Source organism: Hippocampus bargibanti, linkage group LG04 (genome assembly GCF_051943395.1).
Source record: "Hippocampus bargibanti isolate YZ-2025 linkage group LG04, ASM5194339v1, whole genome shotgun sequence".
Lineage (NCBI taxonomy): Eukaryota > Metazoa > Chordata > Actinopteri > Syngnathiformes > Syngnathidae > Hippocampus > Hippocampus bargibanti.
In genome coordinates this window covers 29,960,224-29,982,513 of record NC_142737.1, presented here as the reverse complement: position 1 = coordinate 29,982,513, position 22,290 = coordinate 29,960,224, and the positions used below count along the sequence as shown (strand labels likewise).

Sequence of the window (22,290 nt, the reverse complement as noted above, 5' to 3'; positions counted from 1 at the left end):
CTGCGTATCTGAGGCTAGTAAATACGAATTATGATCGCGTCAAGGCGGACCATCCTAATTCTAGCCTATGTGTGGAGTTTTCGCGCACGACTGATCGACGCCATTTCGGGTCAAGACAAGTCTGCTGCCGTACGCCCGGCTGCTGTACTGTAAGACCGGGGATTTACCAGGAGGAGATTCTTCAGAAGGGATGAACTCCTGGATTTTTGCGTGCGATGGCTGGTAAAAAATTGATTTTTAATTTTGAACCGGACGATTATGTGTTATATTTTTTGTTTAAATGCAGCTGCGATAGATCGTGGATTTTCCATAACATTAATGCATTCATCAACACTAGCGTGTTATCAGCATTGCTAGCCGTTGCTACGGGGTATGGGACTTCCGTGGGAGTTTCATTGTCCGAGGACAGTTCGTGGGCAGGGGGGTCGGCTGAGGGTGGGGCCATTTGGAGGAGCCGTCTGTCCATGTCCTTTGTGTGTTCTTTTGTCTCCCCCTTTTGTGTACGTTTGTGTATGTGCGTGCATTGTGTTTGTGTATGTGTGGCCGTTGCTTGTGCGTAGACATTGACACGGTTTGGTGCCCTGGGTGTGAGCGTACACGTTGACGCAGCTGGGTGCCCTGGGTGTGAACTTCGCTGAAACAAAGGAAAGGGGGGGTTGGTTGCCCAGAGAGAGCGGGCAGCCCAGTCCTCCTCCTTCCTTCTCTGCCCTAAAGAGGCCGCATTCTAGGATCGGCAAATTGATTCGTTCGCCGAATGGGTAAATAACAGAAATAAAATTAATAAGGCGGTTGTGTTAACATTCACGAACGTATTTTGCGAAAAACATTGTTCCTGCCTGCGTGTAATTCTGCCGCCCAGTTCTCTCTTCTTTCACAGGATGAGAGACTGGCTTGTCATTGCAAGAGCACTCGACGGGGGTGCCATGCAGACGACTATCCTGTCTCATCGGGAAACCTGCCCAACCATGCCAGCTTGACGTCTTGAACACTGTTTTTCCCATAGCTCTTTGAAGAATACCAACCACTTGAAATAAAAACTAAATAAATAGGCAGGCAAATTAGACTGAGTGAACAAATAAATAAGCCAACAAACAAATGAATAAACAGAGGCCGAACTTGAGTGAATTTGAAGGCAAAAGTAAAGTGTTTCACTAAGAGAATTGAATACCTTGAAGTAAGGATTACAATGTTTTTGTCTGCGATCGGGACAAATAATTTTGAAATCCTGATTCGGGCGAATGCAAAATGAAATGGAAATTGTATAAAATGACAGCCAAAGAGTGAATTTATAAAATTATAGGATTAGTTTTGTTAGATTGAGCTAAACCTTGTTTTGTATATGGCTTGATTAAGCCATTTGAAAGAAGCCAGTTATTTACGATGCCTCTTATCAAGCGTTTTGTCAGCACAAAACTTCAAAGAGGGGTTTAAAACCCAGAGGTAATTCTGGGGCCCCCACCAAATTCCACTGTGTTGACCTCTCGTAAATGACAGTTCAATTGGAAAGAGTAATGAAATAGTCAGGGGCATTAGGCTAAATGACAGGAACATTTATCTCGAATTGGATGGAATTGGCAATTCAGAATCAGAAAGCTTTTAATAGTCCCACAATGGGGAAATTGGCAAGGTAAATGTTGCTTCATTCGCTGGTGATTAATTACTTAAGAGATTCACCAGTTGATATCATGAGACTTTTCATAAAAGAAAGGTTCATAGATTAATTAAAATAATGATTGTGACATGATCATTACACTTGTTTTGACCTGACAATTGTTATCCCAATGAAGTCAATGAACAGATTGTTTGATTCATATAGACAATAACAAATTGAATTTGATCAGATTCACCTTTATTAGTTTCTAAGCGGAGAAATTAATTTGAAGAGGACAAAATTGATTTGCAAAATATGATGACTAAACTTTTTTTCATTATGCTTTTGATGCAGATGATGTGGACCGCAACAATTCGCAAACAGTGGTGGTTGAGATATTGTTCAATTTGCAGAACGAATTGATGAACTGTGAGATGCACAAGCCATTTGGATCCACCATGCTGTGATTTTCTCGCCACAGACGCTGCTGAATCGCAGTTGTAGCCTCCGAACTGCATTTTAATTCTTGATGTCTTTGGAAACAAAATTTAATCTCAATTTTTTTCAATTGTCATAAGATCCGACAAAGGAAATACGCAACGGCTGGTGTAATGCACCTGCACATCTAGAGTTTGTCACACCCAACTGATGATTTGGGATCGATGACAAAGCCCCATTGAAAATAGTTTTGAATGACGTGGACCACGCCAACGTGGGATGGACCGGTTGCAGAGCTGCTAGCCGTCTTAGCAGCTATGAGCTTCATCTGGATTTGCGAGGACATCGTTCGTCAAGGAGGTTTCCGATGCACGTCACTGGAGCCGCGTCAACAGATCACACCCTCTTTCCCAGTCACCAGCTCATCCGTATTACATCCTGGGGCCTGCTTGCGTCAAAAGCTACAAACAATTTTGTTCCTCCTTGTCGTCCTGGTGATCACCATCCAGGATGCCATGAAGATTTGACCTTTGTAGTGAATGACAGGACTTTAATTTGAGATTGTTTCCATTGTGGTTGTTTTATTTTGTGATTTTCTTTTCTTTTTTCTTTCTTCTTTCTGTTCACCTCCACCGATGTTAGATATGTGACAGGGGGGACATGTTGGGGTAATTCGCTACATGAACATCTTTAAACATCGCTTTCTAATCTTTGTTTACGTTTTGGACTTCTTGATACGTCATATCCTGCCTTCATTTACATGATGTCGCACACCATTACGTCACATCCTATTGCGTCGCACACTATGCGGCATATAAATGCCCTTCCAGTTCGTCTCTCGCTCTCTGTCTCTCTCCCTTCATGCTTCCTCTCAGCCGACACCGCGATTTCTCCGCTGTCTTCAAGATTAAACTAACTTTCTGTCCAACACCTGGCTTCCTGCTGATTTAACCATCATCTGCCATCAACGCCCGTAGAAGCAATGAGCCAGGGACGAACGATCAAGATAAACCCATTACGTACGGTTTATTTATTTAATGACAATACAATAGCATATTTATTATATATAAAATAAGGTATATTTTGTGTAGTTTTAAGGTTCCTTTCAGGGGTCGGGAACCTTATGGCTCTTTTGATGATTGCATCTGGCTAGCAGATTAAAAAAAAAATATATATTCTCGCCTTTTCGCTGTTGATTTCCTGTTTGGGCTGCTGTTGGCGGAAAGCACAATTTTGATTAGATCATACTGACTTAAGGTGGCCGTTCAATCAGCAATTTTGACGGAATGGTAGCCGTTGATGTCGAAACAATTAAACGCCCCTTTTTAAATAAGCCTGACAAGTAAAAAAGGTGACGAGTATCAAGACACTTCAAGTTGGATGAAACAGTCGAATGTTAATGGCACTTTGACAAGCCCCATGCTAATGTTAGCATCAATATACTTCTGCGAGAGACAGCAGAAAGCAAGTGTAGAAGTTAATGAGCCGTGTGCAGGCTAGCTGGCAGTAACTTCGCGTATGAAACAGGCAAGTTGACTTTCATTCCGATCTGGATTTTTACCAATCATGAACGGGAAACCATTCATGCTAATGGTGAGTGCTATCACAAAGTTATTTTAAATAATACATTCTGACATTTTGTTGAAAAGTGGCCGCGTGTGCGTGTTTGTGTATGTGCGTGCGTGCGCATGCGTGCGTGGCTCTCACTGAAAAACATTTCTAAATATTTTACTTTTATGGCTCTCTTCGTCAAAAAGGTTCCCAACCCCTGGCTTATTTAGTAGAAAATTGTTTTATGGGGATCTGGCAACAGATTATTCTCATTTTAATGGTTTCCTGTGGAAAATTAATGTTTGGAAGACACACTTTTTGCCTTACACACACTTTCTGGGAACCAATTAAGTTCGTAAGCTGAGGTATCACTGTATTATGGAACGGAGATGATGGGATCACATACTTGATTGTGACTACATTTCGGGACATTGTCCTTAAAACTGGTCGTCATGTTCCTGTTCTTGGTTTAACCTGCACATGGCGGACTGAGAGAACTCGCCATGTGCACACTTGGCGAATATAATGTAATTAAGGGAAGGGGAAAGGGAAGTGTTGAAGTTCCAACAAACTTTCTGCTGCATTGTTTGACTTTGCTCTTGCAGTTGCTCAAGTGACCATATTTCTTCTTCTCACTCGCGTTGTTTGCGCTTGTTATCTGGGTTCCATGTTTTTTTTTAAGTATCATTTTTGTTTTTGTTATTACTTCTCGGTTTTGTGAATTGGATTCTTGGCGTTTTGTCTGGTAGTCTCGGGTTAATTTCTTCTTTCAGGGAAGGTCCTCCTGGCCTTCACCTGTTTCCAGTTAGCATGTTTGTTCCCCAGTGGGATGTTTCAAATTTGAATTTGCTCTGCGTTTCTTGATGATTTTTCACTCGAAAGAAGGAGGAATAAAAGTTGAAATATGTTGTCTTTCGTGATTTCAATACAATTTGTTTTACCATGATTTACAAATCATTGTGTTATGTTTTTATTTGTTGAACACTGAATGCCTGTCTGTCTTTCCATCTGTCCGTCCATCTAATGTAATCTATATTATCTATTATAGTTGTCCATTAAATAGTCCTGAGGCGCGGGACAAATATTTTCACAGCACTTACATTCCACTAACGTGCCTTTTTTTTCCTACAGAGTGGTGTGCTGACAGTACAAGTGGGTGGTCGCCATGGAACCTATGTCATCAACAAGCAAACGCCAAACAGACAGATTTGGTTGGCATCACCAACAAGGTAAGTAAGATGAAACATTCTGATCTATACTTATCAGCCACAACAATATGACTACCTGCACATTCTAATAACATGTCAAAGTAGTGCATAAAAACAAGCTGCTTTCATATACATTGTGAGGCATGGGCCATTTAATATTGGATTTGATCAATGATCAATGGCATAGAACTGTAGTAGACAGAGTATTCTTGCATTGCTGAATGAGACAGATAACCTACTATTTGAAATACCTTTTTGGGGAATCACAATAAGGATAAACTTTATTGCCCATGTATGTTATTGTAACGCCAGTCAACTAATATCTAAGTTTGTCTGCTTACATTTTATACCCTGGGAATTAAACTTAATCTAACAAGGGAGGAGAATTGATGACCAGCTATTTGACCCGGAAAAGGAGTATGGAGAAGAAATAAACAGAAGCAATGTCCGTTATTTTTCACAAATAGGTAGGCAAAAGCACCCCCGCCCAATGCAACCACACAATGCAACATCATTTTGAAAGCAGTCAATCACAATAGACACACAGACAAATGAAAACAGCCATATTTAACACTTAAAGGACAACCGACGTCTACGGACAAGTTGTGTCCATAATTTGTAAAATGGCTTCGAATGACTTATACTGAGCGTATTTTACAAAGATTCCAACACATATAGCTATATTTTACGTTTTAAGACGCATGCTGAGTATTCCGAAAGTCTTGTTTTTGAGTTGGTGACGAGTCCGTACGTGACGTCACTGAAGGAACACCCCTGACCGAAAAAAAAAAAGACACATTGTAGCAGTCCTTCCATCACGTCAATGCTTGTTTGGTCTGAAAACATTGTGTTGTACCAGAAAGAGCCAGAAGGGGGCGTACAAGCTCCATGTAAAGGAATTTATCAGGCTGTGGAAACGGGCTGATTAATTCCTCACAGGAGCTTGGTGGCCATTTTCTGCCTCTTTTTTGGGTGAGACATTTCCCTCCAATGTTGCCTCAAAATGGCACGGAATAAATTATTTAATCAATTGCAAACATGTATGCTTCCCTCTTCAGAAATATTTGAATCATATTCATAACTGGATGTGTAACAAGAAAGCATATTCTCCGAATCTGAAGCCATTGTTTTGATTCTCCAGCAATGCAAGACGTCTTGGCATGACGTCACCAACTGGGGGTTGGACTTTCTGAAAATGCCCAATTCACAGCTCAATTTTTTGCAGATTTTGGACACTTTAAGTCATTTTTATTGGTGTCTTGCATTTGACAAAAAATATCATACTGCGTGTTTTGGGTATTTTAGATGCTATAAAACATTTTTCTGATGTCAGAAACAAAAAAGTGATGTCGGTTGGTCTTTAGTATAACTTAGTACCAAAGGTTTTAGGATTTTTAGGTCTCTGACGAAAGAAGGCCTGTTAAATGTTTAAATAATGTCACCAACGGGCCACGGCACGTCAACAGTGCCCTTTCTCAACAACTTGTTGGAGTTGTGTACTCACCCCGCCACGGTTTACCGCAGAGGTGCGCAAATTATGGCCTACGGGCCGGATCCGGCCCGTTGGTCTTTTTAGTCCGGCCCGCCAAAAGTCGGTACACAACTGAGGTTCGATGTTAATGACTACAGTGCATTAATTTCATTTGGACTTGTAATTACTGTATTTCAACACTGGGTGGCACAGGTAGTTGATGTTGCAGAGCTCAGGGAGGGAGGAGGCGGTGAGGAAGAGATATCGAGGAAGAAATCTTAAAAAAAACCTGTTAAACGGGAATTTTCAAACCCGGTAAAAAACAAATGAAGTTATGCATTAAACGTTCTACGACTATATTACATTTTCGCTTCAAAACAGTGGAAGTTCTGGAAGCCATACGGAAGCCCGGAGAAGCCCAAATCAATTAAACTCCCTCTCCATACGATGGGAAAAGTGGGTCGGCCGCGCTATTTTGTATCATTAGATCCAAAACGTTGAGCAAGTGACTGTCGATTGCAGTGAGTTTTACTGCAATGGCAAATGATTTTAACGTTATTAATTTACATTTATAATAATAATAATAATAATAATAATACATTTTATTTCAAGCGCCTTTCAAAACACCCAAGGACACTTTACAATAAAAACAATAAAACATACCATAAGTAAAATGATACATAATAAAATAGCAGATAGAACTATACATTGAAAGCAATTTTAAACAAATGGGTTTTGAGGTGAGCCTTGAAAATAGGGAGGGAGTCAATATTGTGGATGTTGGGTGGAAGAGAATTCCAGAGTTTGGGAGCAGAGCGGCTGAAAGCTCTGCAACCCATCGTGGTGAGACGGGCAGAGGGCACATAGAGGTGAAGGGAGGATGAAGATCTGAGGGACCGAGAGGGAACAGAGATTTGAAGCAGGTCAGAAAGATAGGAAGGGGCAAGGTTATGGATGGCTTTGAATGTAAACAGAAGTATTTTAAATTCGATACGATGTTTAACCCTGCGATTGGCTGGCAACCAATTCAGGGTGTCCCCCGCCTCGTGCCCGAAGACAGCTGAGATAGGCTCCAGCACCCCCTGTGACCCTAATGAGGAATAAGCGGTACGGAAAATGAGATGAGGAGACGATGTTTAACAGGTAGCCAGTGGAGTTGCTGGAGGACAGGGGTTATGTGGTGAAAGGAGGGGGTTCTAGTGATGATCCGGGCCGAAGAATTTTGGACGAGTTGGAGTTTATGGAGAAATTTCTGGTTGATACCGAAGAGAAGTGCGTTGCAATAATCGATGCGGGAGGTGACGAGACTGTGGTACCCAAAAAACAACAGTAATTATGTGGAAGAGAAAGTGAGATGTATCTGATTAAACAAAGTGGGTTACAGAGTACGAAACATTCAGGAGACGCTTGGAATTGGAAAGAGACTTTGGTAAAAAAACAAAGTGATTCTTGCTTGGTCCGATTCTGGTTATTTCTATGCTAAGAGTGAATTGCTTGGGGCTTGACGGACATTCGAATAAATGCACATTTCCTGGAATTATTTGACTGTGTTAAAAAGAGTCTGCAAACTGGACCGCTAATAAGACCGGAGGCATACTCTGTGGCGCTAACTATGAGCATCAAAAACTTTGAAGTGTTCCGTGGCTGTCTTCAAAGTTTTGTGCATGACATCAGCTGAGCAATGTTTTGGGATACGTGTTCAAATGCCGGCTCAGACGTCACCCGGCCAAACAAGATCTGTGTCAGGTGTTGGGGAACAAGAGCACCTTGATGAAAAATGGGCTATTGCAACAAAGAGCAGATGGGCGAGATGCGTTAACATGGCTCTGTTGGAATTCTACTTCTCAATCAACCCTAGTCGAACCAACCAGATATAGTGATCATAGATGAAGACCAAAGGAAAGCCGTTGTAGTGGATGTAGCGGTCCAGAGTGATGGAAACATAAGAAAGAAGGAACACAGGAAATTAGAGAAAGACCAAGGGTGCAAAGAGGAGCTAGAGAGAGCCTGGACGGTAAAGGTGACAGTCATGCCTGTGGTGGTCGGAGTACTCGGGGCAGTGACCCCCAAACTAGACGAGGGGTTGCAACAAATCCCGGGAACAACATCGAATATCCCGGCCCAGAAAAGTGCAGTACTAGGAACAGCACGGATACTGCGCAGAACCCTCAAGCTTCCTGGCCTCTGGTAGAGCTAAAAAGGGGGGGGGGGGGGTGTAAGCCGAGGAATTTTATTTTATGTTTTTTTTTTTTAAGATAATCAAAAACAACCTCATCCATAAATGTTTAAAATTAAAAAGTTGTCCTTGAGCAAAATGATAACATGAAATTCCCAGCAATTGCCAGCATTCACACCATCAACTCGTGGGTACATGTGGGTGACAAAAAGCTAACATTACCCGTTGTTGATCAAAACCTTCAGGAACAAACACACCATCCTGGCTTGAGATCACTGATGAAGAAGATGTAGATATTTACCACTTGACCCAAGCTGTGACCAACCAAAAAAAGAAAAAAAATAATGAGAGTGAGAGCCAGCGACAGCGAGACGGAGAGAGAGAGACTGGACCTCTTTCAACCAGCCACCTCACTTATGGTCCGGTGGCCCCTATGGGCCTGTTCTCCCATGATGGTCCCTCTTCCAGTATCTTATCCTCTATTCTCCATTGCCTGAGACATTCTCTGACTGACTGCATTCTTATTCTTGATGTATTCATGGAGATTGGATGTTCCATTTTGGACAGTGGCTGTCACGCTTATTCGTCTCCAGCCTCCCTCATCACGTCTTGTGTGAAGTCTCACGGTGCTGGATTTGGGATGTAACCCACCATGCACACACCAATGCCCTTCCGTGCTTGACCCATGTATTGATCCATGGGTCCAATGAGCCGCTGCAATGACTAACATGAGCTTCTATGTTTTAGAGAGACAGATTATTGGCCAATAGTCGAGACTGCACCTTTGGAGAGATCCTTCATGACCAAGATCGTTCACCCTTCAGTTATCAAACCTGGGAGTGTCCCATCCATCAGCAACTGGTTCATTTGTGCTGCTAGGCGCTCATGGAGTGCTCTGAGTTTCCTTTTCCAGTAGGTGTGGACCAGTGTAGCCATTGAGGAAGGAGCACACACGACTGAATGTAGACATGTTTATTCCAACGGCTAACAAGTGGATCCGGTTCCAACACGAAGCATCTGATCGATCGTCTTAGTTCAAACACAGATGTACTTCCGCCATGGCGCTAATACAAAAAAAGGCAAAGTTACTCTAAAGCAGGGGTGTCCAAAGTCGGTCCTCGAGGGCCACTGTCCTGCCTGTTTTCCAGCTCTCCCAGGAGCAACACACCTGATTCAAATGATCAGCTCATCAGCCAGCTCCGAAGCAGCATCAAAATGGTCCTGATGATTTGAATCAGGTGTGTTGCTCCTGGGAGAGCTGGAAATCAGGCAGGACGCCGGCCCTCGAGGACCAACTTTGGACACCCCTGCTCTAAAGGCAGCTATAAGTTTTAAGCCTCGAATTTGTCATCACCAGGTTGGCTCTGACGAACCAGTGTTCATCCTCTGTCGGGAGCCGTTTAACGACAATGTCATGGTCACATGTCATGGCGTGGTGCTGTCCAGTGTTTCACATCTGAGACTCTTTCCTGTATGTCTGCCATTGTGATGGTAACTGGGTTCTGTTCAGGGAGGTTGCTGTGCTCCTCTATTTGTCACCAGCCATTCTGCACTGCATATGCCTCTTCGATAACTTTCAGTTTCCCGTATTGGCAGGTCTGCTCTACTGTTAGAACCCTCACACTGAGCGTACACTTTCACAGGTTGTGTTTCGAACGGCCTGTTTGGCTTCTTTCTCTTGTGTGTACCTCCTTAGGCAACTGGAAAAGGCCTGGAGCCTTTGTTTGGCAGTTTGGAGTGCTCCACGTATGGTCATCTGGATGTACCTCTTGGGTCATGGCCTTTTCATCACACCTTTCTGGTCCTTTGTCAATTGACTCAAATCTTTACGAAAACTCCAAGTTGCAGCTGTTTTTGACAGCTCCATCGGCGCCCGACCTTGCTCTTGTTTTGTCTTAAACATTATCTCTTTCCAACCACTTTATCGGAAAGATGTTTGCGTCACTCAATTGCCACACAGCGCACTGAGCATTCTTTATTGTAAATGTGAGCATATCATTATTAAAACCATCATTGTATTCTTATGAAAAGCGTAAACATTCTTCCTTTCCGACATCAGTGTTCTGCAAGCATCATCAATTCATCATGAATAATATGCAAATGTATGATCACTAAAAACATTCAGACGAACATATGGGCTCTTCAGATTCGTTTGCAGTGAGGGTTGGACTGCAACACGCCTGCCCTTTCTCATAACCTATGTTGTGAACTCATAAGGTGCCACCAAGGCCTTAAAGGAGAATGCCTTGTGGCCTCTGTTTAATTATTAAGCACAACTATTTTATTTTGCAAGCCTTACTTGGTTCTCTTTGTATTTTCAGTGGACCAAAACGCTACGATTGGACAGGTAGTGGTTGGGTCTATAGTCATGATGGCATCAGCCTGCACCAACTCCTGTCTGAAGAGTTTTCTACCATCTTCAAAAAGAACATGGACCTATTTTTCCTGCCCTCTTCTTGAGACCACAATACTAATACTGTCATGTTATGATTCTAGTTCGAATCAGAAGAAGAGCGTTTGATCTCGACCTTTATTTGACCTGTTTAGAATCAGTCGGCAGTAATCAGGAGTTATCGTTATCTAGATTCTGCCAAGTGTATTTTAAGTACAGTAAAGTCTCGTTATATCGATATCGGATATATCGATAGTCCCGGTTATATCGATACTATTTCTATGCACGCACTGAGAAAATTACATGCAAACAGGGTCGGATATATCGATAGTCGCGGTTATATCGATATTTTTTCGGACTCCCTTGAATATCGATATAACGAGACTTTACTGTATGTAAATATGCTACTTAATGGTCATTATGGCACAATGCACATGATTTGGTTATCAATAAATGGGCCAGCATGGCCAAATAAATGCATTTACTTCCTTCATGCTGCATATATGCAAAGTTATTTGTTCGTTCGCTCGTTCATTGGATTGGATTTGCCTTTATTAGTCTCGCAGTGGAGAAATTTACATTTCACAGCAGCAAAGTTATGAAAGGAATGAAAGTAGAAAAACAACATACATGAGCTGCTGGAAAAGCAGCCACTCTCGCGGCGCCGTCTTGAAGTCAAAAGAGCAAAAAAAAATGAAATAACAAATAACATGACATCACAAAGACACAGAGAGTCATTCATTCTTAAGCACTTTCTGTACCCTCTTTGTTACACGAAGCAGTTCCAGATGAAAGAGGAGAGGATCAAAGCGTCTCTTCACCAGTGGATCAGGGAGATCATAATTTTCCAAATTATTAGAGTCGTTGGTGGTTCTGGAGCCAATCCCGGCTGTCTTCGGGCATTAAGCGGAGGACACACTATACCGGTTTCCAGCCTATTCTAAGGCACACAGAAACAAACAACCATTTGCGCTCACACTCACACCTATGGGCAATGTAAAGTGTTGAATCAGCATGCAATTAGCCTCCCATGCATTTTTCTTTGAATGTGGGAGGAAACCGGAGTATCTGTAACTTGCAGATGTTCCCAATCATGGTTTAACATGGAGCATAGAAAGTTGAGTTTCAGATGGAGAAGTGAACACTGAGTGGCTTCATAACTGAGCTCCCTGCCAGCAGTACAGTAAAGAGAATTTCTTCCTGAGTCTGTTTGAGGCATACATCTGACAGTTTTGCTCACATGACAGAAGTGAAGTGATATGCGGCAGTGCAACACAGCGAATTATTCACCAATGTGACAGGCCTAAAAAATTTCCCCATTGTGGGACTATTAAAAGTTTTCTGATTCTTATTCAGAAATATTGGAAATTTTAAATATTTGTTATTTTAAAGAGCGACAGTCATGAACATTTTGAGTTCTGTAAGGCTGATATGGCATGTCTAAATTTTGCTGTTACAGGCATGAGGATTACAGAAATTCATGGTAACCGTTTTTCAGTTCTGTGAGATGACCCAATAGGAAGTCAAAGTCAGCTTTATTGTCAAATATGCTAATATGCATGACATACAGCACAGATGAAATTGCTGTCCTCTCGGACCCAGCATGCAAGGCACTTATAATGACTTTAACAAACATAATAAACATGAATGTGAATAACGCACCAAGCAATCTCCAAATGGAGCTTATTGAACTGCATTGACATGACTCTGTCGGTGCTGCGCAATTTCCACCTTACTTTCCTGACAACGCTGCCCGAACTCCGCGCCCAAAATGCTCTCAGTGTTCGGTAGCTCATATCTGTGCGAGTGACAGTTTTCGTTAATGAAGATGAACAAAACAACACATAGGAGTCGTCTCACCGATGAACACCTTCATTCAGTCCTGAGGATTTCCGCTGCACAGAGCCTGACTCCAGAAATTGATGCACTTGCATGTAAAAAGTGATGCCAAGTCATCAGAGTGACTGAACAGTGAAAAAAACTAAAATGGATAAATATTAGTTTATTTACTGATGGAATGGTCTGTTCAAAGTTGAAAGAGATTTTTTTAGGTGTTGACCTTGAATGTCTGTGATGAAAAGATTTAAATAATTAAAATGAATAAAGATAAAAAGATATAGAAGCCTGATATTTCTGGTCTGGTCTAGGTCTGGACATTAGGGATATATAAATGGGGCCGATACGACCAGTCAGACTTTAGTTCGCTGACGAAGCCTCTTGGATAGGAGGCGAAACGTCCGAAACCTTCACTTTTGTACAGATGACGGCTGAAGAAACCTTCTCATCGATAGAAGCCTGATATTTTTTTCAGTTTTTATTTTTATTATTTTCTTAAATCTGTTCTGGTCAATGTTTAAGCAAAAAATAAATTGTAGTATTGGATTGGATTGGATTGGATATGCCTTTATTAGTCTCACAGTGGAGGATGGTTAATACAGTAGTTTACTGAATCTTAAAGATAAAAACAAACAAATTAATACAACAAATTGGTCTGGCCGTCTAATGTTTTTTTTAATATTATTTTGGCCATCTGTGAATTTGAGTTTGACAGCCCTGCTTCACAGTCACGGGATAAGATTTTTTTTCCTGTGGGTGACAGATGTGATTGAACAAAATGCAGTATTGGTTCATACAAAGTATAGTGTTTGAGTTTGTATGTTTTTATTTCCTATTCTATTAATTAAAATTTATGAAAAACATATGCGTGTCTTAATCTGTTTGTCATTGTTGAAAAATTAGAGCATCTCTGTGAGAGTTAGGGGTGGGATCCTACAGTTGATCATATATCTGTCAGCAAGCCACTGTTGAAATATTCACAAAATTGGATAAGCACATCTTGTACCTGTACTCATTTCATCAGGCAATCTGGTTGCACACAAATCACAAAATGTATAATAAATTATACGGGATCAAGAATGAGGTATGGTAATTGAGTGGTGAGCACGCCAGCTTCACAGTACAAAGGTTGTGAGTTCAAGACCCGGTCCGGCCTCCCTGTGTGGACTTTGTATGTTCTTCCCGGGCCCGCGTGGGTTTTCTCCTACATTCCAAAAACATGCATGGCAGGCGAATTGAACATTCCAAATTGTCCCTAGGTGTGAGTGTGAGTGTTGATGGTGTTTTGTCTCTGTGTGCCCTGTGAATGGCTGGCAACCAATTCAGGGTGTCCCCCTTCTAGTGCCCGAAGACAGCTGGGATAGGCTCCAGCACCCCCGCGATCTTAATGAGGATAAAGCGGTCTGGAAAATGGATGAATGGATGAGATCAAGAATGAAGGTTTGACATACTGTTTTATTTGGATTCCTGCACGTGTAGGAGCAGAAGATAATGACATTTTTTGGCCAAACAATGCCTTAAATGGAAATCGATGTTCCTAGAAAATATGTTCAGTAAAACAAATCAAAATCATACTGTTGTGGCGGGCACTAGGACCAGACATCTCACCCAGCAGGTGCAGAGGAGGGGGCGGTTCATGTTACATATATTACACTGCTTTTGCTGTTCAGTTCAGATCCACTTGTTAGCCGTTGGAATAAACACGTCTCCACATTTAGTCGTGTGTGCTCGTTCCTCAACGGCTACACTGGTGACCCCGACGATGGAAATGTTCATGGCAACGGACGAAGATGTATCTTCTACGGCCATGTCGCCACGACCGGCGCCCAAACTCGCAGCTGCCGCCTACGCCGCGAAGTTGCCCGAGTTCTGGCACAGCGACCCGGCTTCGTGGTTCCAGCATGTGGAAGCACTTTTCCACCTACGAGGCGTCACGACAGATGACCCAAAATATTACATGGTCGTGGCGTCCCTCGACCAACCGACAACGCATCGCATGATGCAACTTCTGCGCGCGCCTCCACGATGCGGGAAGTACGACGCGCTCAAACAACTGCTGCTCCGGCGGTTCACACTATCGGCCTCCGAGAGAGCAGACAGACTTCTTTCGCTTCCCGGACTCAGCGACGGAACAGCAGTGGATCTAATGGACAAAATGCTGTCGCTGTTAAATTCGGATGATGGCGGATTCCTTTCCCCCCACATTTTCCTTCGCCAGCTACCACCCGAAGTGCGCGCCGTGCTCGCTAACTCGACGTGCCTAGCCACCGGCGACTATCGTGGCTTGGCGGAAGAAGCAGATCGAGCGCTTCTGGCGATACGGCGGTTAGCCGTGCAAATCGATCCGACCGTCGTGGCCGCAGTGGGATCACAGAAGCGGCGCGGGAAAGCCACCTGCTATTTCCATCAGCGGTTTGGCGCCAAGGCTCGACGCTGCGCACCTCCCTGCTCCTACGAGACGACGGGAATCTTCAACGCCCGACACCCAGTAGCAGCCGTGGGCGCCAGCAACGAAAGCGAGCTGCTTTTCGTCACGGACTCCTCGTCAGGAAGACGTTTCCTTGTGGACAGCGGGGCACAAGTAAGCCTGCTGACGCCCACCGCTGCGGACAAGATGGCAGGTGGATGCGGGCCTGCCTTGTGCGCAGCTAACGGCTCGCCCATCGCTAACTTCGGTTCCAGGTCGGTGACTGTGCGTTTCCACGGACGGGAATTCAAGTGGAACTTTATTGTTGCCGCGACCACAGTTCCCATAATTTGCGCCGATTTTTTTATGTGCTCACGGACTTCTTGTGGACATTGCCAACCGTCGTTTGATTGACGCCATCTCTTTCGCCACTTTTCCGTGTGAGGCTGGAGGGCTCGGGGCGTTAACGCATGCAAATTATTTAACATCGGGTAACGTTTATGAATGCCTGCTGACCGATTATCCGTCGTTAACCACACCCGCCTTTTCCAATGCCGATACTAAACACGGGGTAGAGCATTTCATTCCCACGGTTGGCCCGCCAGTTTTTGCCCGCGCTCGTCGCCTCGACGCGGCAAAATTGGCAATGGCGAAAGGGGAGTTCGCGACGATGGAGCGCTTGGGCATCGTGAGGCGTTCCAACAGCCCGTGGGCCTCACCATTGCACATGGTTCCCAAAAGTGACGGTTCTTGGCGGCCGTGCGGTGATTTTCGTCGGCTTAATAATGTAACCACACACGACCGTTACCCAATTCCGCACATCCAGGACTTTTCCGCACGTTTGGCCGGAGCCGTGATCTTTTCCAAAGTTGACCTCGTTCGCGGTTATCACCAGGTTCCGGTACGGGCAGAAGATGTGCCAAAAACTGCAGTAACCCCTTTTGGCCTTTTTGAATTCCTCCGTATGCCTTTTGGCCTGAAGGGGGCGGCACAGACCTTTCAGAGACTGATGGACTCAGTCTTGCGAGGTCTTGATTTTTTATTTGTCTATCTAGACGACATCCTTGTGGCCAGCCCTTCACCGGAGGAACACCTGTCGCACTTAACCGAAGTTTTCAAGCGCCTTGATTCGCACGGCCTTATAGTTAACCCTGTTAAGTGCCAATTTGGTCTGTCCAAGATCGATTTCTTGGGGCATCACATTTCTCCACAGGGCGCCATCCCCTTACCCGCCAAAGTGCAAGCAGTGGTGGATTTCCCCCGCCCGGCCACAGTTAAGGCTCTGCAGGAGTTGTTGGGCATGATCAATTTTTACAACCGGTTTCTTCCTCACGCAGCCGACCTCCTACAACCCCTCTACGGCGCCTTGAGAAAAAAGAAGGCTAACGACCCCGTCGAGTGGGCACCGCAACGAGCACAATCCTTCCAACGGGCCAAGGAAGCTCTTGCGGGTGCAACTCTTCTGGTCCACCCAATCTCAACCGCACAGGTGGCTTTGACTACCGACGCGTCTGATGTTGCCGTAGGGGCGGTGGTTGAGCAGCTTGTGGAGAACGAATGGCAGCCCCTTGCATTTTTCAGTCGGAAGCTGCAAGATAACGAACGCAAGTACAGTGTTTTCGACAGAGAGTTGTTAGCACTCTATCTTGCAACGCGTCATTTTCGTTTCCTCCTCGAGGGGCGCCGGTTTACCGCATATGTGCATCACAAACCACTCACATTCGCCATGTCAAAGGTGACTGATCCGTGGTCGGCCCGACAGCAACGGCATTTGGCGGCCATTTCTGAATTCACAACAGACATTCAGCACGTGGCCGGCAAATGTAACCCTGTGGCCGATTGCTTGTCACGCGTGATTGTGTGTCCAGTCCAGCTCGGGGTGGATTTTTCAGAGATGGCCACCGCCCAATCTGAGGATCCGGACATCCACGAACTCAAGGCAGCAGGCACAGCCCTGAAACTTGAGAAGGTGGCACTGTGTGAAGGGGGTCCCGCTCTCCTCTGCGATGTGTCTACGGGTCGCACTCGTCCCGTGGTTCCGCAGGAGTGGCGTCGGCGAATTTTTGATTCTATTCATTCCCTCTCACACCCTGGCGTCCGGGCGTCAGTCAAACTACTTGGGGCCAAGTTTGTCTGGCCTGGGTTACGAAAGGACGTCAGGAAGTGGGCAGCTGCATGCGTGGCATGTCAGCGCGCCAAAGTCCACAGGCACACCCGAGCAAACCTGGAAACTTTTCCAATTCCGGACAGGAGATTTGACCACGTCCATGTGGATCTGGTCGGGCCCCTCCCTCCTTCGCAGGGTTGCACACATCTCCTCACCATGGTCGATCGAACCACTAGGTGGCCGGAAGCAGTCCCCCTGTCCTCCACGACCGCAGATATTGCCCGCGCATTTCTGTCGTCCTGGGTCGCACGTTTCGGCACGCCATCCGATATCACTTCGGACAGAGGCCCCCAGTTTGTGTCCGAGCTCTGGTCGGCCATGGCGCAGTCCTTGGGTGTGCAGGTACACCGCACTATGGCCTACCACCCGCAGGCTAACGGGATGTGCGAACGCTTCCACCGGTCACTGAAAGCCGCGCTGTCGGACGGTAACTGGGTCGACCAGCTTCCGTGGGTCCTGCTCGGGTTACGTTCGGCCCCTAAAGAAGACCTTAACGCCGCCCCCGCAGAGTTAGTGCTCGGTCAACCACTCCGCGTTCCTGGTGAATTTCTGCCTGAAGCTTCGGGTGCACCTTCATTCCCCCTTTTGCCAGCAGAGCCCCTGACTCCAGCACCAATTCACCACTGCGTCCCCAAAATATTTGTTCCGTCTGCTCTTAGGTCAGCCCGTTTCGTCTTTGCGTCACGATGCCCACCGCTGTCCCCTCCGACCGCCGTACGACGGCCCGTTTAGAGTGCTCGAACACAGTGAAAAGAGTTTTGTGCTCGATATGGGTGGGCGGAGGGAGGGCATTTCAATAGACAGGCTCAAACCGGCTCATTTAGTTGCAGGCGAGGACGTTTCGCCTGCCCAGGCCCCACGTCGCGGACGCCCTCCGAAACCTCCAGCCTCACCGCGGCATGCCAGGGTTGAGTGTCGTTCCCCCACTGAGGGGGAAAGACGGACTGCGTAGTCGTTGGGGCAGGCTGGTTAAGCCCCCTGCAAAATTTTCACCTTGACCTTCCTTCTGGGTGTTCTGGGGGGGCTGTGTGGCGGGCACTAGGACCAGGCATCTCACCCAGCAGGTGCAGAGGAGGGGGCGGTTCATGTTACATATATTACACTGCTTTTGCTGTTCAGTTAAGATCCACTTGTTAGCCATTGGAATAAACACGTCTCCACATTTAGTCGTGTGTGCTCATTCCTCAACGGCTACACTGTAATTGCAAAGACAAAGTTGTGATAAACTCAAAATAATTGGCAGGGCGGGTATATAAATGAAACAGGAATACACACATAAATTAAAAATATATATTCACATAAACATTTAAATAATATATTTGGATAGACCACTGCATGCATAAAATTGGTGCGAAAAATTGAAAGAATCCGATTCCACTTGTACTTGTAGGGGGAGTACAGCATTGAATTGCACACTTTATAATGTAAAAAAAAACGATTATGTGTGTTGTATTGGTGTATTATAGGATGGAAAGATTTCCATCCCGTAATCCGGATCGAAAGATGTACGTTATTTATGCATTTCCACTTTTATTTGCACCGTTTGACGTTCCAAACCAGTAGGTAGGGTAATTAGTTGAAACGCTGATTTGCCACCCACTATACGAAATACAGAGGAAGGCGAAGAAGAACGAACTAGGAAGAAGTACACGAACGACGAAGAACAACTACGGGAAGAAGAAGAAGAAGAAGAAGAAGGTGATTTAAAAAGCGGAAGTGTTATGTGTGAAGACGTTCTATGCAGTTCAACACTCTTTTATAAGGAGGACACCGGGAAATATATCAAAACAAAACCATAACTAACTCCACAGACCGGTGAGACCAACGTTTAAGGGTTACACTAATGACCATTTTCTACGGTGACGGGCAGTCTTAACTTTCGAAACAGTTCACTTCACAGGAGCATCTTCACACTCAAACATTGATTTTGAATGCGCCAGATTGCTACCATTGATTGTACTATTAAAGCTAAGCTACTATTAAAGTAAAATAGTACAGTGAGCTTGACTCTGCCCGGCGTTGAGTTTCCTCAGGAAACTCATGGACCCTGTTGGAGCCAAGGGGGGTCCTCGGCCAGATGGGGGACCGTTCAATAATTTAGGGACAGTTATGGAAACCAGGGTGAAGCACACTGACAGGTCAAGAGTCAAAGCAACACTTTTCCACCAAATCGGCAAACGACCTCGTGATGCTCCGCTAAGGTTGGAATCTCTTGGCACGCCGCTCTTTGGCACAATTGGACAGCTAAATGCTCAGATTCTTCAGAAGGATATACTGGTTGCAGCATCAGTCGAAACCACTGGCGCCCAAGCATCCGGTTCAAGGAATGACTGCGCCACGTCAAGTGAAAAGACCAAAACAAGTTCAAGTGGAGAGGAGGTAAGAACAGACACAGTGACGTGCGGTGAGGTTCATGGCTGGTGAGGCACTGACGTCATGACAGTCAGATTTACAAACGTATGAACTCCACAGAGTATCTTATTCACCATTTGATTGGCAACAGTTAACGTGTTTTGTTTAAAATGTCATGTCAGCATTCTTTATATACTGTATACAAACTGTAGCTTCGAAAAAAAAGAATTAAAAAACGTTATTATCGTATTAACTTTACTTATAAATGAAGTCCAAGTCTCTCTGTCTCAATGGAGATCACTGCCAGTGAAGAAAATCATTCTTGATCAGTCCTGTTCCGACTGTATGTTTTCAATCTTGTCAGTGCTGAGAATGACTGCTCCACTGATACTGTAGTAGCTGGAACAGTGAGCACGAGCTGGAGCAACTTTTTCGCTTCAGGAATAGTTTCAATGAGATCCTTCTTGGCCAAAAAGCTGAGAAGCTGTCCAGGAGATTTACATTCATCCCTCACCGTTTGTGAGCTATACAGTCCAGTGTTGGTCTTCCTTTAATTATTATCTCCTGCTTCGATTGAAAGTCCAGTTTAGAAAATTATTTCAATTTAGATACAGTAAAGTCTCGTTATATCGATATCGGATATATCGATAGTCCCGGTTATATCGATGCTATTTCTATGCACGCACGGAGAAAATTACATGCAAACAGGGTCGGATATATCGATAGTCCCGGTTATATCGATATTTTTTCGGACTCCCTTGAATATCGATATAACGAGACTTTACTGTATATAATCCTTCATTCTGAAAATAAGGCCAAGCAACGTGAAAAAATGATTGGATGGTTGCATTTTAATTGCTAACTGTTTACTGTAGCTTGCTGTCACTAATTCTATTATTCTGCAGCCGAGGAGTCGCAAGAAGAATCTGTAATCACCAGCGTCCCTTGTCATGAGGCAGGAGAACTGTGTGCCTCACCTATGCACACAGTTTTGATAAAAATAAAATAAACACTGTAGTACCATGTTTATAATGTTCAGTGACTGTACATTATATACCCCAGCTAAACTGTAGAAATTTAGTTCATATACTATAAGCTTTTGAACACACACGGCCTCACCTGCCTCCCCTGACTGCACATCACTGCAGACTGATATGCCTTCGTAGAAAGCACAGCAAAATTCAAAATCCAACAAATGTCTAATTAATCCATCCATGTTTGTTTTGGCCAAGCTTTTACACTGGATGCCGTTCCTGACACAATCCTCTGTATTTATCCAAGCTTGGGACCGGCACAAGAAGACTTATGTCCCTTTGTGGCTACAGAACAAGCAAGTCGCTCACTTAAAAGGCTCCCAAACACAAAATGGTCATCGGCACAGCAATATTGAAAAAAGCAAAAACTATACTCACCATTTGATGACAATGCTCTGATCTTACCGTGAAATGTGCATCATAGTAACACTAATAACAATAATAATATTAACAATAATAATAATAAATGTATAAGCGCCTTTCAAAACTCTCAAGGTCACTTTACAGTCACAGGATTAGTTTTTTTCTGTGGGTGAGCAGCGGCAGCCATACACGCTAGCGTTCACATGTGCCCAACTGTGCCAAGGCACTGAAGTGTGTGTTGAGTAAACCGGGGAAAAAAAATCACAGAAGCGCGCTTCGAGTCATGTGTTGCAAATTTCCCCATTGTGGAACGATTAAAGGCTTATTTAATAATAGGCCATTTGGATGTTTTAATATCATTCATTTTAACCAAGCCGTTACAAGAGTATATTAGCTGTGCTGTGTATATAACCATAGTGTGTTTTGATTAATGCTGAAAGTGCAAAAAACTTAACCGCACTTGTTCAGAGTTTCACAAATTTAAGGCATGTTTAAAGGACATCCGACGCCTCCAGAGAAGTTGTGTCCATAATTTGTAAAATCCCTTCAAGTGACTTCTACTGAGCGTATTTTACAAAGATTCCACCGCAATATAGCTATACTTTACGTTTTAAGAATAGCGCTGAATATTCAGGAAGTCTTGTTTTCGAGCTGGTGACGATTCCTGATGTCACGTCACGTCAGGAACACTCCTGACTGAGAAAGCAACACACAATGCATTTTGGGTACTTAGTTTGCTCTGAAAACATCGTGTTGATGGCGAAATTAGAGGGAAAACAATATTTGATACTAGTTCATACCTGTCAACCTGTACGTTTTTGCCGTACAAAGTACGTTTATTAAGCATTTTTGGGCACCATCCGGTATACACAGAGTACCACGAAACGGCAAATCAACCAAGTCAAACGAGTTCGCCGCGGTAGCCTCTATCTCTGTTTTTTTTTTTTTTTCATTGCAAATGCAGCGAGCGGTTTGATGCTACTGTGCGCATGCGTCTGCCACCTGGGGATTTCCCATTGCATCATTCCGATCACACGTGAACAAAGCGAAAGCAGAGCAGTCGACCTACATTACAAAATACTTTTAAATTTTCTTTGGATACAATCCGTCTGTGTAAGCTCTCAGTCGTACAGGAGTGTTCCATCGATGAGAAGGTTTCTTCAGCCGTCATCTGTACAATTTATAAGGTTTCGGACGTTTCGCCTCCTATCCAAGAGGCTTCGTCAGCGAACTAAAGTCTGACTGGTCGTATCGGCCCTATTTATATATCCCTAATGTCCAGGCATGGCGGCGCCGGACACAGC

At 44.3% G+C, this 22,290-nt stretch overlaps 2 protein-coding genes across 10 annotated transcripts in view; both read left to right on the top strand.

Annotated features, from left to right (window-relative positions):
• The window catches only part of fxn (frataxin), a 38,053-nt gene extending 26,733 nt beyond the window's left edge, over positions 1 to 11,320 (top strand). The window contains exons 5-6 of one of the 3 annotated variants that reach the window (XM_088995064.1): positions 4,712 to 4,809; positions 10,757 to 11,320. In XM_088995064.1, coding sequence (XP_088851190.1) covers positions 4,712 to 4,809; positions 10,757 to 10,895 — 237 coding nt within the window. In that variant the 3' untranslated portion in view covers positions 10,896 to 11,320. The other 2 variants (XM_088995065.1, XM_088995066.1) reach the window with 2 other exon arrangements.
• A 7,578-nt stretch (positions 11,321 to 18,898) lies between these two features.
• ehmt1a (euchromatic histone lysine methyltransferase 1a) overlaps positions 18,899 to 22,290 on the top strand; it is a 54,746-nt gene continuing 51,354 nt past the window's right edge. For 2 of the 7 annotated variants that reach the window (XM_088995056.1, XM_088995055.1), the window contains exon 1: positions 18,903 to 19,616. In XM_088995056.1, the coding sequence (XP_088851182.1) occupies positions 19,278 to 19,616 (339 nt within the window). In that variant the 5' untranslated portion in view covers positions 18,903 to 19,277. Of the gene's footprint in view, positions 19,617 to 22,290 lie in introns of all 7 variants that reach the window. The other 5 variants (XM_088995053.1, XM_088995052.1, XM_088995058.1 and 2 more) reach the window with 3 other exon arrangements.